This window comes from Rattus norvegicus, chromosome 3 (assembly GCF_036323735.1).
Source record: "Rattus norvegicus strain BN/NHsdMcwi chromosome 3, GRCr8, whole genome shotgun sequence".
Lineage (NCBI taxonomy): Eukaryota > Metazoa > Chordata > Mammalia > Rodentia > Muridae > Rattus > Rattus norvegicus.
The window spans coordinates 138903378-138924928 of record NC_086021.1 but is presented as its reverse complement, the minus strand read 5'-3'; the positions used below and the strand labels follow the sequence as shown (position 1 = coordinate 138924928).

General features: G+C 47.8%; 1 protein-coding gene across 14 annotated transcripts; it reads right to left on the bottom strand.

Annotated features, from left to right (window-relative positions):
* Positions 1-5799: 5799 nt before the first annotated feature.
* On the bottom strand, positions 5800-20256 carry Mavs (mitochondrial antiviral signaling protein). Of its 14 annotated transcripts, none has more exons than XM_006235036.4 (8): positions 20124-20186; positions 18899-18949; positions 15461-15639; positions 13871-14048; positions 12700-12869; positions 10624-10777; positions 8097-8572; positions 5800-7361 (listed from the first exon to the last, which is right to left on the bottom strand). In XM_006235036.4, exons 3-8 carry the CDS (start codon positions 15575-15577, stop codon positions 6933-6935), a joined length of 1524 nt encoding a protein of 507 aa, XP_006235098.1. In that variant the 5' UTR covers positions 15578-15639; positions 18899-18949; positions 20124-20186; the 3' UTR covers positions 5800-6932. The 14 variants fall into 14 exon arrangements, with proteins under 14 accessions (XP_006235098.1, XP_063139846.1, XP_063139851.1 ...); XM_063283776.1 differs by having other exon boundaries at positions 19891-20141; XM_063283781.1 differs by lacking the exon at positions 18899-18949 and having other exon boundaries at positions 12700-12791; positions 20124-20256.
* Positions 20257-21551: the final 1295 nt, after the last annotated feature.

Sequence of the window (21551 nt, the reverse complement as noted above, 5' to 3'; positions counted from 1 at the left end):
AGTGACAAAGTTAATGAGGAAAAAATTTACATCAAGAATAACAGAATACAAGGTTAAATATCAAGTTAGCATAAAGGTAAATGCAGCTGTACAACGGGCTGGACCATGACCAGAGTTCTGTAGAAGGGAAGTAACCAGAGCTGTTTGTTTGTACCGGACGCCTGCATAAGGAACAAGCACCTGGAAGCTTCTGTAAAAGAACTCGGGGAAATCGGCATCTAATCAGCAATTTAAAGGGGAAATCGAATCCCAGCGAATCACTTTTATAGGATTGTCTAGCAAAGTTCCAAAGATGCTGCTAGGATAGTCTGAGCAACTTTCCAAAGCTGCGAGTTTGATGGCAGAGTATCCGGCAGCCTCCTCTAATCAGGGTGGTTAGGCTGTGGACCCTGGGATTAGCTTTTGATAACGGGAAGAACTGTAAGCCGAGGTAAAGGACATAACCAACTGATGTAGCATGCAGTTTATTAACAGCCAGGCAGCTGGCTCAGGTACGCGGTTCCCTCAGTCACAGAATTTTCAGTCAGTTTGGAAGGCAGTGGGTGTGGAGTAACTGATATTTGCCTCTCTGTTGCTGACACGTTGGGATGAAGCTGGAAGGAGAACCCACTGGCCGTAGACTCATCAGCGCAGGCAGGCACCCCTCAGGGAGGGGTAAAGAATTTGAGGAAACGGGGCACATCAGCCATCAGCCCTTCTCAGTGCTCATGAGTCTCTGTCTGAGAAGGTAAACACGCATATGGAAAGTGACTGTCCTAACTGGCAATAGAACTCTGAGGCAAACCCCTGGCAGCGAGCATTCTGGGGAGCCAAGGAAGCTTAGACTCAACATGCTACATCAACCCAGAGCTAGAGAAGTCAGCTCTCTAGCTGACACCTCTAACCAACACTCCATCTCTTATGATCAGGACCAACCAAAAGCCAAATATATACCCCAACCAGCCAGGACATGCCATTTCCATATTCCCCAAATCAACAGCCTCCATCACAGGACCTAATCTCCCTCCCCCTAACATTGCCCAACCGCTTTCGGGTCCCTGCCAAATGCAGGGACTGTCTTAGTTAAGTATTCTATTACTATAAAAAAACAAACAAACAAATAAACAAGAACAAGAGCAACACGGGGTGGGGTGTGCATTTCACCTTACAGCTCCTAGTCCATCATCCAGAGAAGTCAAGGCAACTCAAGGGGGAAGGAACCTGGAGGCACAAATTGATATGGAGGCCATGGAAGAGTGCTGCTTCCTGCCTTGCTCCCACACCTTACTCAGCCATTTTACAGCAGGATGGACCCTCCTACGTCAGTCACTAAATAAGAGTGTAGCAGGACACTGGCGGCACTTAGTCCCAAAACTCTAGAGGCAGAAGCAGATGGATCTCTATGAGTTCAAGGCCAGCCTGATCTACAGAGTGAGTTCCAGGTAGCTAAGGCTACACAGAGAAATCCTGTCTTGAAAAACTAAAGAGAAGGAAAGAAAAAAAAAAGGAAAGGAAGGAGGGAAAGAAGGGAGATAGGTGCACCAAAGGCTTCTCCAAAGGCTAATCTGGTGGGGCATTTTCTCAGTTGAGACTCCCAAATGACTTCACTTTGTGAGTTGAACACACCTGTAAAATCAGCACACCGATGAGGAAGCTGACCGGTATCCAGAATGCTTTCCCCAGCTCTGTCCTCCCTCGGTTCATCATTCTGACTCCTACCTCCATAGGCCAGCTTCGCCTGTTTCTGTACTTGGTAACTGATAGATCCTACTCTTCTGTGTATACCAACTCCTGCTCAATACCACACCTGGAGATTCACACATGTGCTATATGAACACCACTGTGTACAGCAAATTCTTCCATATTCATTGCTATATATTAATGTGGGAATTTCCTCATAAATGGTGACAAAATACTTGACCAAACAACTTACAGAGAGAAATTACTTCAACTTTGTTTCAGATTTGTCAGTCCACGATCCTGGGTTCTATTGATTCCCAGAATGTGTTGAGCCACATTCAACTTGACACAAGCCACTTGACTCAGAGATGAGGGAGCCTGAGGTGATAAGCAGCGCCCCGTCAGGCTTCTGCTTGAGTTCTTTGCTCAGTGATGGACTATGATGTGGAAGTGTAAGCTAAATAAACTCTTTCCCAGGGCTGGAGAGATGGCTCAATGGTTAAGAGCACTGATTGCTCTGCCAGAGGTCCTGAGTTCAATTCCCAGCAACCACATGGTGGCTCACAACCATCTGCAACACAATCTGATGCAGTTTCCCTAGTGACTTCCTCTTCTAGCCAGGTCCCCACCAGTTGCAGACCAAGCATTCAATCCATAAGCTATTTGTGGGGGCTCCTTATATCCAAACCATAACACCATTTTACTGTGGATAACCATTTGGGGTCGTATCCAGTTCGGGGATGTTATAGCTACTGTGATGGTTAGAGTCATTTACATTTCTTGAACATGAGTCCTTACTTCTGTCATGAGCATGCCAAAAGATTGAACTGCTGACCCGTAGGGTAACCCCAGATCTCCAACAGGGTCACATCAATTGTCTTAGTCTGCTTGCACTGTTATCAACAAGGACCTTGGACTAGACAGTGTATAAACAACAGAAATTAATTTCTGACCTTATTGGAGGTTGGGAAACCAAGATCTAGGCACCAGCAAATTCAGCTTGCTCTCCACATCCAAGATAACATACTTTCTCCTTGCTACCTTACAGAGCAGAAGGAAAGAAGGGCTTCATACTTTTTTTTTAAATTACAGTGTACTTGTGCATGTCTGTCACTGTGCATGTGTCACAGTGCATGTGTGAAGATCAGAGAAGTTGGCTCCCTCCCTCTACCATATGAGTCCTGGGGATCAAACTCAGGTCACTGGGTTTGGTGTCAAATGGCCTTTACCTGCTGAGCCATCTCACTGGCCTTCAAGCCTCTTTATGAAAGAGTGAGTTCCATTCAGAAGTGTGGCACCACCATGATCGAGCCTCATCCCAACGGTCCACATCCTAACACCATGACCTTGGTACTGGGTTTCAGTCTATGAATCTGAGGAGGGAAATACACATTCAAACCACAATACCAACTTATATCCTCCCCAAAACTAAGAGTGCCAGTTGTTTTATGTTATATGATCTTAACCTCTTGTAAGCTCCCCCATAAATTAAATTACTTTTCTCATCAATATGATAAAACGTCTCACACAAAAGCAACTTAAGAAGGAAGGCTTATTGTGGTTCGCAGTCAGAGTCCGAGGACAGTCCATCACAGCAGGGAAATAAATGGTGGCAGCAAACCCTTCTGGAAACATCTCCCCAGTCACATCCAGAAGCAAGTTTCCCATGGTGATTCTAAATCCAGTCAAATTGACCATGAAGATTAACCATCACAGTTATTGTAAAATTATCACTTTGATATGGGTCCTTGGTTCTAAACTTGCAGCAATTCTCATGCTTTGGCCTCCTGAGTACCAGGATTATGAGCATGGTACACCACCATGTCTCGCTTAGTCACTATAATTACTAAGGGTATGTAGCATATCCAAACAAACTTTCCTCCTCTCGAATTGCCCTCGTGCCCACGGACACTTCCTTAGACCCTTTTGTATTAGAGACAGTAATAAGAGGGGTGACTCTTAGAACAGTAAAGAAAGAAAGAAAATGATAAAGCCCCTGCCTTTAATCCCAGCACTCCAGAGGCAGAAACAGGCAGATCTCTGTGAGTTTGAATCAGCTTGGTCTACATAGTGAGTTTCAGAACACCAGGGTTATGTAGAGAGACCCTGTCTTAAAATACCAAACAAAACAAACAAGCCAATAATATGAAATCTTATTGCCACGTATCACATGTGGTTCTCGGTGCACCCTTGAACATGGCCTTTAATAAATATTCAATGCCTGCCAAATCAAGGGAGTTCTTAAGGACTGAAATTAAAGATCCATACCCTCTACCCCATCACACCCGGCCTGAGGGTTCTGACTTTGGGCACATACACAATGGTTATAATCATGTGGTTATGTCATCCCTGAGACTGTACTAATTACAGAGTCTTACTTTACTATTAGAGCAGATGATAGATCTTGACATATTGGACAGCAATGTTTTGGTGTAAAAAATATCTCATTTCACATGTTGTCCCAGCCAACAGATTCTCCTTTGGCAGAGGCGGGGGGGTGAGGGGAGAGTGTCAGCGCTCAACTCTATAATAGACATCTATGGACACTATGGACCTTAGGATCGACGTGATTTTATTCCTAGGAGATCTAATGAGTCATGCTATTTGAATCTTGCTGCATGGGAGTTTCTGCCCTGCTAGAAAAGGTTGCCAGGCCTGAGGTGTCATGATAAGACACAGCTCCCTGATGTAATGGAGTGTACCCATGTCTCTTTCATCTCTGACACAGAGTCCCATAAATGAGGGCATCTAACAAGGGAAAGGAAGTGAAGGAGCTGCACTGTACCAAATCCAATCACAGCGGGGCCCACTGGGATTTGCCAGGGATAGAACAGAATTCTTGGGCTTCTGGGAATTCTTCACCAGAGAAAGGTGGGCAGAGGGTTCCTCCAGCCAACAGTGATCATCTTAAAGGAAAATCTTGTTTCCTCAAGTCCGCAGGTATGTGTACCTAGATGCCTTCTGTGGGTAGACATGCTCCTTCCATCCCCTGGGTTCTGGTTCACTTTGTCCAGACCTGCTCCAACTCTCCCTCCTACAGCTGTGAACCCCACTGCGGCTGAAAGCAACCCACAGACATTGGACTCCTGGGACCTGACACGACCAAAGCCCCCCCTCTTCCTGAAGGTGGCATCAAAGCGTCTAGCTGAGACAAAGGTGTCATTGAATGCTGGCCTGGTCACCAAAGTTTGCAAAGTGCAGGGAAGGCCTTTGATAGATACTTCCCACACATTCTTGACCTAAGAGATGCCTAGTGACCAGTGCTTGAACTCTCGCCATCTGGGTAACCTCTGTAGGGCTACATACTGTATTACTGAGATTAGTCTTTCAAAGCTACACTAGAATAGTAACACTAAAACTAGTCCATGCACAACTCTTCACCAGCATGGCCAGCATGGCTCTGGGAGAGGGTACAAAGTCCAGGGTTGTTAGAAACAAAGGTGATAGAAGTTGTGTAGACAACTTGGGGACAGGTTACACCTAGATTCATGGCACAGGTTGAAGTGAGCCTTGAAGTTAAGTATAGGTAATTAGGGCATGTAGGGAAGATTGCAATAGCAACCCCTGATAGAGAAATTGTCCACAATAGGGCCCAGAGATAGAGGTGGCTACACGCTTATCCCCTGTCCAGCAAAGGGCACCCTGAGGAAGCCCGTGAGGATAGCCTCAATATACATCATTGTATTTCACTGTCTGGAGACTGGCTGGCCTGGAGCTGTGTAGACCAGGCTGGTCTTGAACTCACTCAGAGATCTGCCTGCCTCTGCCTCCTGAGTGCTGATTAAAGGCATGAGCACAGCCAGCCTAAGCCTAACTGTATTTCTGCTATAGGAATAACTAGACTTCCTGCCCACTGAGAAGGGAAGAATGTGCTAAGACCTATCTCTCACCGAGAAGGGAAGAATGTGCTAAGACCTATCTCTCACCAGGTACCTTTTCTTTAAAAGTGATGATGTGTCAGATGGTGGTGGCCCATGCCCTTAATCCTAGCACTTGAAACAAACAGGTGGATCTCTGAGTTTGTGGCCAGCCTGGTCTACAGAGTGAATTCTAGGACAGCCAGGACTACACAGAGAAACAGTCTAGGGTGGGGTGGTGATAACATGTATCCAACCTTTAAGAAATTTGGAACACACAAGATTTGTACAGATAAACTCTTTTAATTAATCCCAATAAAACTAGAATATATTAGCATATATATGCATATTCACCCCATCTCACAGGTGAGAAAAGTGAGGCACAGAGGTAAGGTCTACACCTGACCAGGGAGGAGACAAAAGCACGATGGAGGCGAAGGCTGCTCTCTCAAAGACTGTGCTATTACCACTGTGCACTCTGTCTCTCATGCTCTCACCTTAGCTCTACCAGCCTGGGCAGGACGGCAAGAACTTGTGCTCACACCCTCGGGGATAGGCACTAGGCAAATATCTCTATCCTTCAAACTCAGAGGAGCCCAGTAAAAGGAAGTGCTACCCACTGTCCACACTGGGAGGAAGACTAGAGAAGCTAAACATCTGCTAAAGGCAGAGAAAGGGTGGAACTGATCCAAGCCCAGCCTGAGCTCTGCCCACTAGGTATCTCATCATCCAGTGTAGGAGGTCAAAGAGAATGGAGACCAGGAGGGGAGAAGTGAAGAGCTGGGATAAGGAGGCTGGAGCAAGGCTCCCAGGGGCTTTCTCAGGCCTGGGAGCTGCTTCTGGCTTTCTTGGAGTCCACAGAGAACCTCCAGGCCCACCCTTAGGGCTGTCTGGCTGGGGAGAGGGACCAAAGGGGCAGAGCACCCAAAGCTCCCAAGAGACCAGCTGCTCTGCTGCTCCCAGGCACTCTGCCGAGGCCTCAGCCAGGCTGCTGGTGGAAGGCATTGGATGCTACGGGACCACTCATCACTATTCTACGCTTGTGTTTCAGGAGACCTGGGTGAGAGGAGGGGCACTGTCAACAGTGCAATGCCTCCTCATCTTCAGGCTTGGGCCAATAGGGATGAGTCTGGTGGGGATACCTCCTTAGGAGCACATAGCATGCAATCTTACCCTGCCCTGTGGGCAGGTCAGAAGCAATGGAAGGGATACAGGGCCCCCAAAAGCTGAAGACCAGAAGATGACATGAACCAGGATAGAAGCAGTGTCTCTTCCCCCACCACATAGTGATGGCGCCTCAGTACAGGTAGCACCTGTACCTGGATAACTCAGTGGACCTCGCCATATCTACCACCCCAAGCCTAGAGGGCATGCTTGGCAGGACTGAGCAAGTGAGTGTGGCATACAGCTGAGGCTTCACTGGGCCAGGTGCCTGCTACGGTAGAGCATCACTGCCAGGAATGCAGCCAAGAGTGCACTGGTGGCCCCCAGCCACTTAGCCCAGGACACTGAACTGGCACAAGGCTCTTCCTCTTCTGGGGACTGCTGGGTGGCTAGTGGCTCAGGGCTTCCTAACAGATCAACACTGGGACTTTTATCCACCTGGATTCGAAAGGATGAATACTCATTCTCCTCTGGACCATGGTTGGGTTCTGAGCCCAAGGAGGTGCTAGGGCTGATGGCAAGGTCCATAGAGCAGGCTGAGAATGGCTCGTTGTCCACCTGGGACACCAGCACCCCTGGCTTGCTTAACTCTGGCCCAGAGTGCAAGCTCCTGGAACTGATATCTGGTCTGGTCAGGCTGCTTCCAGTGGTGACTACGGTTGCTGGAGCCTCCAGGGTCTCCTGCAAACATAAGAAGAGGGGTTCAGGTGACAGGAGATAACCCAGGGTGTGGCAAGGGCTTGAACTAGTATCCCACAATAGCCGAAATTACCCTCTCTTGGGGATAAGACACAGCTGAGTAGGTGACCAAGATGCTGCAGTACCCCTCCAGGGCAGCCCTCTCCCACTCACGGAACTGCTGTGAGCTCCACTAAGAGGGAGCCCTTGCTGGCATGTGAACCATCTTGTACTACCTGGGCCTGAGAGCCACAGGGCAGGCACAAGATCCTGAGGTTTACAAACTTGGTTCCCTTAGGTAGACAGTTGTATGGTCGTGGGGAAAATGGCTATAGGGGTCACTAGGTTGGAGAAGCTACTACAAGCAGGATGCTTGAGAACACTGTCGAATGAACAGGGCACTAGGACACATGAGCCATCACGTTTAGTCCCCACTACTCCAGCTACAAAATGGTACTGCTGACCTTCACTGGGGCTTCAAGCTCCAAATGAGTTAACAGACATGCCAGTGGGGGAAGTCCCATGCCCCACCCTACTTAGTCCGAGCTTAGGCGGGCTCATGACTCTCATTCCTCTTGGAAAACAAGGTGCAAGGGCTGGGTTTGGCTGCTTCCCATCTGTCCCACCACCTTGAAGAAACAGACCAGGGACAGCACAGGAAGTAAAAGGGTCTGAGGGCAAGGACCAGCTGTCTTGGCAAAGTAGCCTGAGCCACTATTAGGAGGAACAAGGACTCACCTTGGCTTGCTTGTTGTTCCTCTCAGGTGGCATTGTGCTGGCACTTGCTTTGGCCACACTAGCAGTCACTTTGGATGGCACTATGCCAGTATATACTGAGTTGATGGGTAATTTTGATGGCGCTATATTAGTGGGCACAGTAGAGGGCGTTGCAGCAGTGGACTTTGTACTGATGGGCAACTTGGAAGACATGGTATTTACTGGTACTGGTTTGATGGAAGGCACTGAGCTGGTAGTCACAGAATTGGTAGGTACTCCCTCTTTAGTGCTGACACAGGTGGCAGCCTTGGCCTGGTCACCTGCTCCCTTTGCAAAAGCTGATCCAGTAGAAGAGGAGGACAAAGTGGTCTTGGCAGATAGAGCTGATACTGTGACCCCAGGCGAGAGGTTTGTCCTCGGGGCAATACGTGGAAGGGGCTGGAAGGAAACAGTTGGAGACACAGGTCCATAGGTTGCTATGGGAACAGAGTCAACATCTACAGGTGGGGAGAGAAAAGCAGAAACAAACCCAAAGGATGGTTTTAACTTAAGGGCTAGAGAAGGGTCCCCATGTCCTTGATCACATGGTCCCTTCCACATCTTGCCTCCCAATCTCCTCCCATGGAAAAGACTCTTGCCCCTCAGCCCTTAACTTGTAACCCTAGTCTGTCCTATCATCAAAGTAAAATGGGCTCTACCTTCATCCACACCTAAGAGCTTAAACCTTGGTATAAATTATTCCTTTTCCATCGACCCTAAGCACTTGCCTCTTCTCTCACTTCAGCCCCTTCTACCTTGTCCTGGGGCATGAGCGTGGATGTCCTGAGACATTCCTCTTACTACTGTCCCTCACTACCTTCTAGCAGGAGCAATCCTGAATCAGGGCAAGCAGTGGCAGGATGGCTCAATAGAACCGCTAACACCAGTCAACTGACCCACAGGCATATGTCCCCAAGGATAGGGACCTAGTAGTCCCAGAAAGGGAGCTTGATTTGGGGAAACAGAAGTAGCAGGAAGTTACAGTGCATAGAGCTGATGACGACAGACTCTTCCCAGAACTCTGAGGATACATTTGCCATCACTGACAAAGGTCAGAAGTGATGTCCGACATCTCTCCCTAAACCTGACAGAAAATCTCCCGGAGCCCGTGCTTACAGACATACTTCAACCAAGTGCCATTTGTGAAAGCAGTTGGGGGCACTGGGACAATTTCCTCTAACCTTTAACTGTTCACATGGCAATCCTAGGGCACTGAGGGCTCACCTGGCACCAGTAACAAACAGAGCAAACAGAACTCAATTTGGGAAGTAGAGGTGAGCCGCTCTAGCCTGGAAGTCGGGGTGGACAAACTCTAGTCCTGAGGGGGACACCAGGTTCTGAACCCTGGCTGACTTATCTGGGGTTGAACCACTTTAGTGATTTTTCTGGTTGTCTTGGTTACTTTTCTACTGCTGTGACCAAGACAACTTATATAAGAAATCACTTAATTTGGGGCTCATCGTTCCAGAGGGTTAGAGTCCATGACCGTCATAGTAGGGAGCATGGCAGCAAGGAGGCAGGCACTGGAGCAGTAGCTGAGACCTTCCATCTTACCCACAAGCATGAGGCGGGGATGGGCTTGGAAGGGGGTGGGGGGGGGAGAGAGAGAGAGAGAGAGAGAGAGAGAGAGAGAGAGAGAGAGAGAGCGCAAAGGCACACTATCTGGGAATGTCATGAGCTTTTGAAACCTCCAAGCCCACCTCTTTGACAAGACTACACCCCATAGTCCTTTCTAAACAGCTCCACCAACTGGGAACCAAGTATCCAGATGTAGAAGCCTATGGGAGCCACTTCATTCAAACCACAGCTGGGAACCAGACATCCCCTTGTGAAGAGCTCCCTCATTAGCTACCCATAAGGTGTCCTTCCCGTCTTCAGGTCCTGGGCAATCACTACCTTCTACCTGAGTGCAGAAATAGCCCTAGCTCTCTCCCACATGCAGCAAGGTACAAAAACTATACACCCACAGGGCAAAAATCACACTCTCCAATGTGATTTGACCAGAATCTAGTAAAAAAAAAAATCTCAGAATCTGGGCTGGCCTTATCATTTGTTTTGACCACAGAACAGAGCAGGAGTAATAAGACCTCTTGCCTTATTACTGAGCCTAAGCTCAGAGCTCTGCCTCTCTTTTATTTACCCAGAGCCTTACCCAGATGCTGTGAGTTGGGTTTTTGTGCTAGAGGAAGAGAGAATGAGGAAGTACCAGCCAATGGATGTAGTAGAACATTATGTATATGTCAGGGAACACCCGACACAAAATCAGCAAGATCAGAAGACCTACCCAGCTGAGCCATGTGCTAATGAATGACTGCATTTTAAGCTGCTGCTGCTGCTGCTACTACTACACACACAGGTATGCACACAGCACACACACACACACACACACACACACACACACTTTTATTTCTACCCTGCCTCCTATCTAAGGAAGGCCAAGTGGTAACTGTAACCCTAACCTTCATGTGAGCGGTCCAGGAGACCCTCTCATACCACACTCTATACATACTTGCTGTGGAGGGGCCCCCCAGTTCGGGTTCTTGCTCGGGATGCTCTCTGGAGGGCTGAGGGCTGAGGGCCGGTGGGTTAGGTGAGGATATCAAAGAGTCACCCGACATCCTTGGAATGGCCCCAAAGTTGGCCTGTGGGGGTTCCTCCGAATTCTGAAATAGAGGAAATAACATAAAGCCATTGCTTCTCCTGGGGCTGAAAAAGGGCAGCATATATTTATGGGGCTCAAGAGCACAAGCTCCTCGGAACCTTTGCTTGGCTTCAGGCTACAGGAAGCCTTCACATATGAGGCTGAAGCTCATCGATTATACTTGCCTAATGTAAGTCTCCATCCCTAGTACCTATTTGGTTTTTTTTTTTTTAAGATTTATTTATTTATTATATATAAGTACACTGTAGCTGTCTTCAGACACACCAGAAGAGGGCATCAGATCTCATTACAGATGGTTGTGAGCCACCATGTGGTTGCTGGGATTTGAACTCAGGACCTCTGGAAGAGCAGTCAGTGCTCTTAACCTCTGAGCCATCTCTCCAGCCCTTTTTTTTTTTTAAGATTAATTTATTTATTTCATATAAGTACACTGTAGCTGTCTTCAGACACACCAGAGGGCATCAGATCTTACTACAGATGGTTGTGAGCCACCATGTGGTTGCTGGGATTTGAACTCAGGACCTTTGGAAGAGCAGTCAGCGCTCTTAACCACTGAGCCATCTCTCCAGCCCACCTATTTGGTTTTTTTTTTTTTAAAAGATTTGTTTATTTATTATATATAAGTACACTGTAGCTGTCTTCAGACACACCAGAAGAGGGCATCAGACCTCATTACAGATGGTTGTGAGCCACCATGTGGTTGCTAGGATTTGAACTCAGAACCTCTGGAAGAACAGTCAGTGCTCTTAACCGCTGAGCCATCTCTCCAGCCCCACCTATTTGGTTTTGTTGTTGCTGTTTTTGTTTTGTTTTGAGATAGGACCTTACGTATCTCACCCTAGCCTTGAACTTACTAAGGATGACTATGAACTTCTGATTCGCCTGCCTCTCTCTCCTGAGTGGCAGGCGTATAGGTGTGTGTCATCATGCCCAATTTATATGGAGCTGGAGACTGACCTCAGGCACGTGTGTATGCCAGACAAGCACCCCAGCAACTGAAAGCTCTATTCCCAGCCTCCCAGGACAACTGTGTTTTCTAAAGATTTATTTATTTATTATATATGAGTACACTGTAGCTGTCTTCAGACACACCAGAAGAGGGCATTGAAACCCATTACAGACGGTTGTGAGCCACCATGTGGTTGCTGGGAATTGAACTTAGGACTTCTGGAAGAGCAGTCAGTGCTCTTAACCACTGAGCCATCTCTCCAGCCCAGTCCCCAGGATGACTTCAAGTGCATTAAAAAAACAAAACAAAACAAAAAACCAGGCACTGCTGAAGTTCCCTACCCATGTGTCTGTAACCACTGTCCTTTCTTCAGCAGTCTGCACAGACCCTATGGCTTCAGACCCATAGTCTAGGTCTAGGGTTTCTTCTATACCCCATTGTTAACTCACTTCATCCCGGTGGAACTAGTTATCTTCCCCTGATACCTGATTTTACTGTTGATAATTAGCTCTGTCACTACCCACCCTTCTTGAGCCCTCATATCACCTCTCTCACATACAAATCTGGTTACCCTCTAGTCTTTTTTACCCAGCTCAACATATCACATGACCATTGCAAAGACCTCAACAGCACACTAAGGGGCCACAGGTCTAGCCAGCAGTTAGGTAGCTAGTTAGGGAACCCCAGCATTCTTAGCAGAAATGAGGCATGATTTTCAGGAGGTAGAAAGGGGCTCTGGGGGGTTGGGGATTTAGCTCAGTGGTAGAGCGCTTGCCTAGGAAGCGCAAGGCCCTGGGTTCGGTCCCCAGCTCCGAAAAAAAAAAAAAAAAAAAAAAAAAAAGAACAACAACAACAAAAAAAAAAAATAAAAAAAAAAAAAAAAAAAAGAAAGGGGCTCTGGAAGGCTGGGTGGGCAGAAGTGAGCAGACAGGCACACAAAAGCAGGCAGCTTAAAACAGATTATGAGGACTTACCTCTACTGGGGACTTTGGTGGCTGGGTGTCCTGGACAGGCTTAGGGTAACCTGGTTTATCTTGGAAGCCACTGTCAGGGATGGTGTGGCCTGCTGCAAATGCAGAAGGTTCGGAAACCGTGGTAGGAATTCTTGGTGACTGCAATGGGTCTAGGGAGTGGAGTGAGGCCCCTAAGGTACAAAGACAGAGTGATCTCCAGAAAGAATCAGAGGTAACTTGGTAATAGAAGAAGCCTGGATGCTTTGGGGCATCTAGTCTCCCTTCAGTAACTCCATGACCCAATGTGGGATGGATTTATTAGACATGATAACCATCACTGGGGAGGGAACAGGAGGGAAAGAAGAACTGGGGAAGACAGGAAAGGGTGCAAGGAAAATGAGTGAGGAGGGGCACAGCCTTTCACAGCCAGACTTTTCAGTGCTCACTCTCTGCTGTCCCAAGACCTTTTCCTCACAGCTGTCATCCCCAAATGACCCCTGCCATGGCCATCTCTGACTCTACCATAGCCATTTCTTTCTTGAGAGAGCACCGTAGCTTCCACAAACAAAAAGACCAACATGGAAAGAAGGGAAGAAAAGAGAAACAAAAGCAAACATGATGTGTTCAAGATTGGCTTGGTTTTTCTTCCCGGATCTTCTCTTCAGGCCCAAACACTAAACTCCCTCTGGTCACATGACTTGGCAGTGACATTGAGAGGAACCAGACGTTCGGCCGTTATCATTAGAAACCAGGATATTCTCAGAGAAACCTTGGGGCAGGGAAGAGAAATGGCGAGTAGGGCAAAGTGACTGGGTGTAGACTCTGTACTCTACACTCTGTGCAGGTGGAAACAGAAGGAATGGAAACAGGTAGGGAGACAAACACCAGAGCCACAAACACGATGGCAGGTGCCTTGTGCTGGGCATAGGGAAGATGTGGAACTCCAGCTAAGTGCAGCCACACATGAGGGATGTGGCCACTCACCCCAGTGTGACAGACTCAAAACTTAAGGAATAGGGCCAAAGGGACATATAGCTAGTGAGTGACTCAGCTGGATCTAAACCCAAGCATATCCTATAATGGAGAGTGATGAAGACAGAAAGGCAGGAGGTCCAAGGGTAAAGGAAGAGGGAGATTGCAGGCCAGAGGGAGAGGCAGTGGCCCAGGAAGAAGGCTAGGGTAGGATGCTCACCAGGAGGCAGGTAGCTCTGATAAACTCGAGTCACTTGCTCAGCCAGCCCAGGCAGCTCACAGATCCTCAGTGCCCGGATGAAGACCTCTACCCAGCCAGGCCGACGCTGGAGCGTATTGAAGAGTTCCCAGAGTGTGCCCTGGTTTCCTAGTTGCTTGTAGGAAGCCCGTAATCGATCCTGAAAGACAGCACAGCCACTCAGGCCAAGTGGCCTAGCCTTTTCTCTACTCAGAAGAGAGCTACTACAAAAGGGACACAAAGAAAGCCACAGGAGGAAGGCAGCTGTCTGACACTGGGTGAGAGGCAGGACAAGGCCACAATGGTAGCCCAAGTATGGTGTGAGGGCAATGAACAACAATAAAGGGAGGTGTGGGAAAGGCTATGGCACGTCAATGTTAGCGGGCATTGTCCCATTAAATGCTATGACCATCCCTACTGTACAGATGAAGAGACAGGATGAGCAGAAGCAAAGCAGCATTGGGGAGGGAGCAAAGCTTGAATCCCACAGCCCTTAAAGCAAGGAGAAGGGTCTGAATGAGTTGAGAAGGGGCCCAGCAACAGTGCTATGAAAGGGGCAAGAAAGGGAAGCAAGGCAGGTGAGCACACTGGGGAAGAACACACTGGGGAAGTTCTAGAAGTATGACAGCAGCTGTAGTATTGCTTAAATTCACTGGATTCCCACTTGAAAATGATCAATCAGCTTGTCATCCCAACACCAGGGAGGCTGACTTCCCTGACTTCCAGGGAGGAGGATTACAAGTTTGAGACCAGACTGTGGTACATAATAAGACGTTTGAAGAAGGAGGGAGAGAGAGGAAGGTAAGGGAGTGCAGGGGAGGAAGAAGAAGAAGAGAAAGAGGAAGACTTGGAAGAAGATAGAGAGGAAGACCAGGAGAGGAAGAGAAAAACAAGTGATAACCCACAGGAAATGTTTATTACAAACTAAATGCCTGGGTGTCTTGAAGAATGTCCAACACAGGGTGAGGCCAGCACACTCTCCTAACTGCCCAGCCCTGAACTGTAACAGCATTTGTACCAGAGACAACATAAGAAAGCATAGTAGTCCTGAGACACCTAGAACAGGAGACCCCAAGAGCACACACAGAGGCAGCTCTGGGAGCACAGGAACCCAGAGGACCAAAACATAAACCCAGTTTTGTCACTTCACTGGCTTGAGTGCAGGCAGGCCTGCAGCACGTCTTAGTGTGCAAGACTCTGATGGCTCCAAGTCCTCAGATCTGACTCCATGCCAGGGTCCTGTGAGAGAATGAATCAAAACCAAGCAGGACTAGGACCCCAGAACAAGCAAAGAGAAAGTTCTGGAAAATATGGAGTCAGAGCCAGGAAACCTGCTGATCTTCGGGCCATGTTCTTGTGTGCAACATAAAAGGAAAGAAATTCAGCAAGGTCAGAAAAGCCAGCTTGACATATGCTTGACCTAAAAGTCAGTCAAGCAAGGCAGACAGCAGCCTCAGAGGACAGGAAGGAGGACCTGGCCCTGACTTGGGAGAAGGACCAGGACAGGCTGAAACTTGGGACTGTACAACCCTATAGCCAGTACACTGGCCAGCTGTGGCTTCCCTCGCTCACCTGGTCACTGGTTGTGAGGCAGGACAGGTAAGGCAGGATCTCCAGAACATCAACACAGCAAAACTTGCTGTGGTTGTAGCGGATATACTTATAGGTCTTTTCCTCAGCAAATGTCATGGCTGCTCAGCTTCTGGAGGGACTCCAACCCTGGGTGGGTGGGATGGACTGAGAGAGATGGACTGGAAGAAAGATGGACAGGAGAACAAATTGGCGGTACGCCTGGAGGAAAAGGAAGACAGTTCTTTCTCGGCTTCTAGAATCTTCGCTGTTTTCTTTAGCTTTTACTTCTTTCTCCTTTTAAAAGATTTCTTATTAATTTTTAAAATTATGTATATGAGCATGGATATGTGCATGGGTGAAGGTGCCTGTGGAGGCCAGAAGGGGGCACTGGAACCCCTGGAGCTGGAGTAACAGGCAGTTGTAAGTTGCCAGATGTGGATGCTGGGATCAGAACTCTGGTCCTCTGGAACAGCAGCACACTCTTTTTTTTTTTTTTTTGGTTCTTTTTTTTTTTTTTTTTCAGAGCTGGGGACCGAACCCAGGGCCTTGTGCTTCCTAGGTAAGCGCTCTGCCACTGAGCTAAATCCCCAGCCCCAGCAGCACACTCTTAACTGCTGACCCAATCCTAGTCTTTCAGTTCTTTAAACAACCTGTATTGTTACTGATTGTATCCAGAAGCTCTCAAGTTTTCCTTAAAAGTGAACTAATGAGCAGAGAGCTAGCAATCTAGAACCCACTTCTGCTTGTTGGGTTTAATCATTGTTACAAAGGGTCTGTGGGTGTCTCCAACACAGAAGTACCACTTGTATCCTTAGCTGCTAAGGATGTGAAAGGTACTGGATCCCCTCCTACCTCTAAGGTAGGATAGTACAAGAGTCACCTACAAATGTTGCTTCTTTGGGGTATACTGAAAACAAACAAACAAGAGCTGTCCATATGATAATAGTAGAATAATTCTACTGTGAAGAGGGAGAAAACACTTGCCATTAGGGAGCTTGCCAGCTACTAGAAGAGTAAAGAACTCTCAGATCAGGTTGTTTCTGGATGATGATGTCAGCCCACCACTAATGTTTGCCATATATACATAATATGCTCTCATAGAAGAAAACTGAGTTCCACCACACTGAAGTCATTTTATGCCACAGGGTAAATTACTAGCCTTTTCCACACAATGGTTTGGGGAGCGGCTGGAGGGCTGGTTTAATGGTTAATGGAAAAGGGCACTGGTGAAGAGGTGGGGTAGAGCAGTGGTCCTCAGCCTTCCTATTGCTGAGACCCTTTAATACAGTTCCTCATGTTGTGGTGACCCCCAACCATACAATTATTTTGTTGCTACTTCATAAGTGCAATTTTGCTGCTGTTATGAACCAGAATGTAAAGTTTCTGACGGTCTTAAGTGACCCCTGTGAAAGGATTGTTTGACCCCCAGTGGGATCACAAGAACTACTCCTTTAGATGGGTTTAGTGGAAAAGAACACTTATTTGCTGCTTTTCCAGGGGACCCAAGTTTGGTTCCCAGCACCCACGGCTAGTGGCTTGAAACTACCTGTAATTCCAGCTCCAGGGGATCGACACCCTCTTGTAGCCTGAACACACTTGGTATATATTCACACAGACATGCACATAAATTAAAATTTTTTAATGATTTAGAGAGCTTATACAACATAGTAGTTCAGAAATATAAGCTTAAATATTTTTTAAAAAAAGATTTCTTTCAAATTATTTATGTGTACAGGTGTTTTGCCTGCCTGTATGTTTACACACCACTTGTGAGCTTGGTGCCCATGGAGGCCGGAAGGTGGCATCGGATGCTGTGGAACGAGAGTTAAGACAGTTGTAAGTTGCCATGTAGATGCTAGGAATCAAACCCAGGTCCTGTGGAAAAGCAGTCAGTACTCTTGCCACTGACCCATCTCTCCAGGCCCAAGGTTTATTATCTATTTTTATGTACTCAAATGTTTTGCCTACATGTATGTCTGTGCACAGAGGCCAGCAGAGGGCACTCACAGATGGTTGTGAGCTGTCCCGTGGGTACTGGAACTCACACTTGGGTCCTCTGGAAAAGCAAGCCGTGCTCCTTCCCACTAAGCCTTCTTTCCAGATCCTCTAAGCCTAAATTTTTTAAAAATATGCCACTTCCATATTTTTACTCACTTATTATTGTATGTATATGATGGGTGTGTGAATGTGTGCACACACATGTCACAGCACACACATGAAATCGGAGGACGACTTTTGTGATTTGGTTCTCTCCTTCCACCATGGGTTCCAGGGATGGAACTCGGTCATAAGGCTCGCACTTTCACCCACTGAGCCATCCCACCATTTAAACACAGCAAAGTGCCTTAAAAGCAAGCATTACGTATGAAGCACCACCATCTGCACTCACGTGTTTTGCTCACTTGTCTCTCAGTTGTTCTCCACATCAGCGAGAAGAAAGACAAGATATGCCACATCCAATTTATCTACTATTGGTGTGGTACAGGTACCAGATCCATTAGTGCATAATCAGATGACAAGTCCAGAGAGTAATTCTGATTATGAAGAAAGTAAAAGGAGACAATGGGACAGAATCCAGGAGGAAATTCCTTGCTTAAACGGAGGTGATCAAGGAAAGGCCCCTGATTGGTAACGCCTGACTGAATGATTTTCCACTGTGAAAAGACTGGCATCTTGGGCAGATGGCAAAGCAGATGCCCAAGTCCTAAGACCTGATGGCATTTGGAATGAAGAGAAACTAAGTGAGTGGTTTAAAGCTGAGGGGTGGGACAAAGGTCAAGGTCAAAGAGGCCACTAGCACATAAGGTGTTGTGGGAAGGAATTTGGGTTTTACTTGGTGTGGAACAGGGAAATCACTGACGAGCCAGGGCTCCGATTTGCACTGCAGAACTCTCTGGAGGTTCTAAAGTCTTCAGGAAGCCCAGGATGAAAAAGGGTGAAAAGTCCCAGCCAACTGAGAGGAGGATGGTGGGTGGGTGTGGCCAGGATGGCAACAGAGGTGGGGATGAGCAGCTACATTCCTGGTGCTCTTCGGACATGGGAGGTGGGTGGGGATCAAACATTGCTTCTTCTTGGGAGGTGGGGCAAGGAAGGTGCCATTTACAACACTAGGGAAGGCAGTGAGAAGCCATGGAAAGAGCTCCACTTTGACAAGTTTAACAAGTTGTTGGGTTCCAAGAGTATTGTTCAGGAGAGAAGAAGGAAGGGGAGTATAGGCCTCTGGGAAACAGTGCAGAGAATATCTACGGTTGCTGCAGGTGCAGGCCCCTGCCACACAGATTAGGTACCGGTTCTGCCTAGTGACCTCAGCCCATGTTAACTCTAGCACAGCTAACTAACAAATGCTACATGCTTATGAAGAGCTACGGATAGAAGGTCAGGAGATAAAGGGAGATAAGATTGAGGTCTGTTGGGCCTTCAGGGGATGAAAAATGATACCTCTGTAGAGGCCAGCCAAGTGAAACCCTTCCTCCTCCTTTCCCAGGTCACCTAGAAAAATATGACGAGGGAGTCAAATTAGTGATTTTCTGCAGTCCAACCACAATACTGAATGCAGATTAGGGGTGGGGAGTGGCATGTAACCCCACCAGAAGCAGAGGAAGCTCACATTTATTCATTTCTTGAGGGTTTTCTGTTAACAGAAGCAGCCTGGGGTTCTTGTACTTAAATCCTTTGACACAATCACAAGAGAGGAAGTGATACCAAGCTACACGGCTGACCTGCAGTGTGGAATTTGTACCCCCCGACTTGTTGCCACGGACTAATAGCATAGAGGTCCCTGCAGCAGAAAAGCCACAAAACCCATCTTTATGCCAAGGTCATTGCCTGGGGATGAGACTAAAGTTTGAGAAGATGCAGCATTTAGGCTTTTTGAAGACATAAAAGTCTCTCAGACACAGCTGGAATTAATGCTGCCCTCACTGACATTCACCTGAGTTCTGAGATCGAGGCTGAATGCCCTTCAAGTTTTTGAAGCTTCGCAGTATCCAAAGAACATTTTTTTTTTTTTTTTGCTTTCTCTTGTTTTCATCCTTTTCCTCAAACTTCTTTCTTATATCAGAGAAAGGGAGATGGCAGGGGCGTCCTGGATACAGCAAAACTTCCGACCTGACTTCCACAGAGCTTCTGATCCGGTCACGGAAATAAATATCCACACTCCCGAGAGACAAGTCTCCTGGCCTCAGGCTAGATTCCTGGCGGGACTCAGGTCTCCAAGTGCAGAGAGGCTGTTTTGAACAGATGTCACTGCCTACAACTGTCCAGATCCAGGATCAGGCCGTAGCCCGGACTGGCAGGCCTACCCCCTGGCGCGGCTGCCACAGGTCGTTGCTTGCGGCCAGGCCTCGCTCGAGTCACCAGGGCCTGGGAGAGGCAGGGGGCACTCCGAGGTTCTTTCTGTCCAGCCTGGGCAAACGCTCTGCACCACCTACCTGCTTGCTAAAGGTGCTGGATGCGGTTCAAGGAACTGCCGGGGTCGCGAATCCGTATGGGGCAGACCGCATTCTCCCCTAATCCGGTTCAGGATCTTCTCTGGCACCGAGCGCCCAGGCCCGGGGCGCTCCTGCGAAATCCTAGGAGCACTCGGCTCTGACCAAGGTCCCCTCCCTGAACAACCTCAGTGAGCACAGAGCACTGAGGACCCACACCCAGGCTGCGAACTTACCAAGAAGAAACCAGACTAGGAAACAGGTTGACCGCGTTCGACTGTGCAGAGCCCTCCCAGATGAAGGGGCGGAGTGGGGCGGGGCCAGCCACGCGGCCATTGGTCAGGCGTGGGGAGGGAGGGAGGGGTGGGGCCGGAAGCGCGGCCATTGGCCTAACTGAGTCCCGCTGCGATGGGGTCGGAAGTATGGCTGTTGCCTGGCTGGGAAGGCCTGGGTGGAGCTGAGCCAGGTCGGTCTCTGGGCCATTGGATGAGTCCCGAGGTTCCAGAGCGCTCGTCTAGAGGTTAGCGCCCTGCAGGCCTTGCTCTGGGGCTCTTCTGATTTCCTGCAGGTGCATAAAGGAGATTGTTTCTTCCTGCTTGATCTAGAACACTTTCCAGGGAAGTCCAGAAGCCAAGAAAACTAATGTTCTTAAATTCCGTCCCATGTTCTTCAAGCAAAGCAGCTCTGATAGCCAAATACTGAAGGAGAGAGAGTCTTCGTGTGATCCACTCTTATGTCTCCAGTACTCCGTAAACAAGGGATGTCACGCAAAATGTCACAGGGGTGTGGGTGCCTAACCAGGTGACACCAGCTGGGCTGATAGGAACAGGATGCAACAAAAAGACTGCACCTATCTGGGGATATGCACCAAGTTATAACCGCTTATAACTCCAGCACTAGGGTAACCCGACACCTCTGACCTCCACTGCCCACCAGAGATAAACAAAGGAATGCATGCTTTTTACTTCCAGTCAATTGTTTCAACAAGAAGTAAAAACTAACGTACTTAAAAAGAAGTATCAGTTACCCTAGCATGCCCAGATGGTAGAAATGTTTTATAACTCAATGTAGGTGGTGAGTACGCAGCTTGAGCATATGTAAAAAAATCTATCAACTGGGGCTGCTGAGATGGCTCAGCAGGTAAGGGCACTTTTTGCCAAGCCAAAGATCTGAGTCTGGTCTCTATAATCTGCATGGTGGAAGGAGAACTAACTCCCCAAAGCATTGGCATTTATCACCCCTCCCCCTATAAATGTAAAACATGAAAAAAGTTGAAAAAAATGCATCAATGACATACTTAATGTTACAATTTCCATGTTAAAGAGAGGCCTAAGGGATTCAGTGGAGATCACTGAGGTTTGAGCTGCCACCAAACAGAATTAGTTGTGTGACAAAGATGCCGGAACTCTTTGAATGCGATTAGATTTTATTAGTGTTTGTCTTAGGTTCCTGTTACTATGAAGAGACATTATTAGCATGGCAACTCTTAGAAAACATTTAATTGGGCTGGAGAGATGGCTCAATGGTTAGGAGCACTGGCTGCTCTTGCAGAGGTCCTGAGTTCAAATCTCAGCAACCACATGGTGGCTCACAACCATCTGTAATAAGATCCGATGCCTTCTTCTGGTGTGTCTGAAGACAGCTACAGTGTACTTATATGTAAT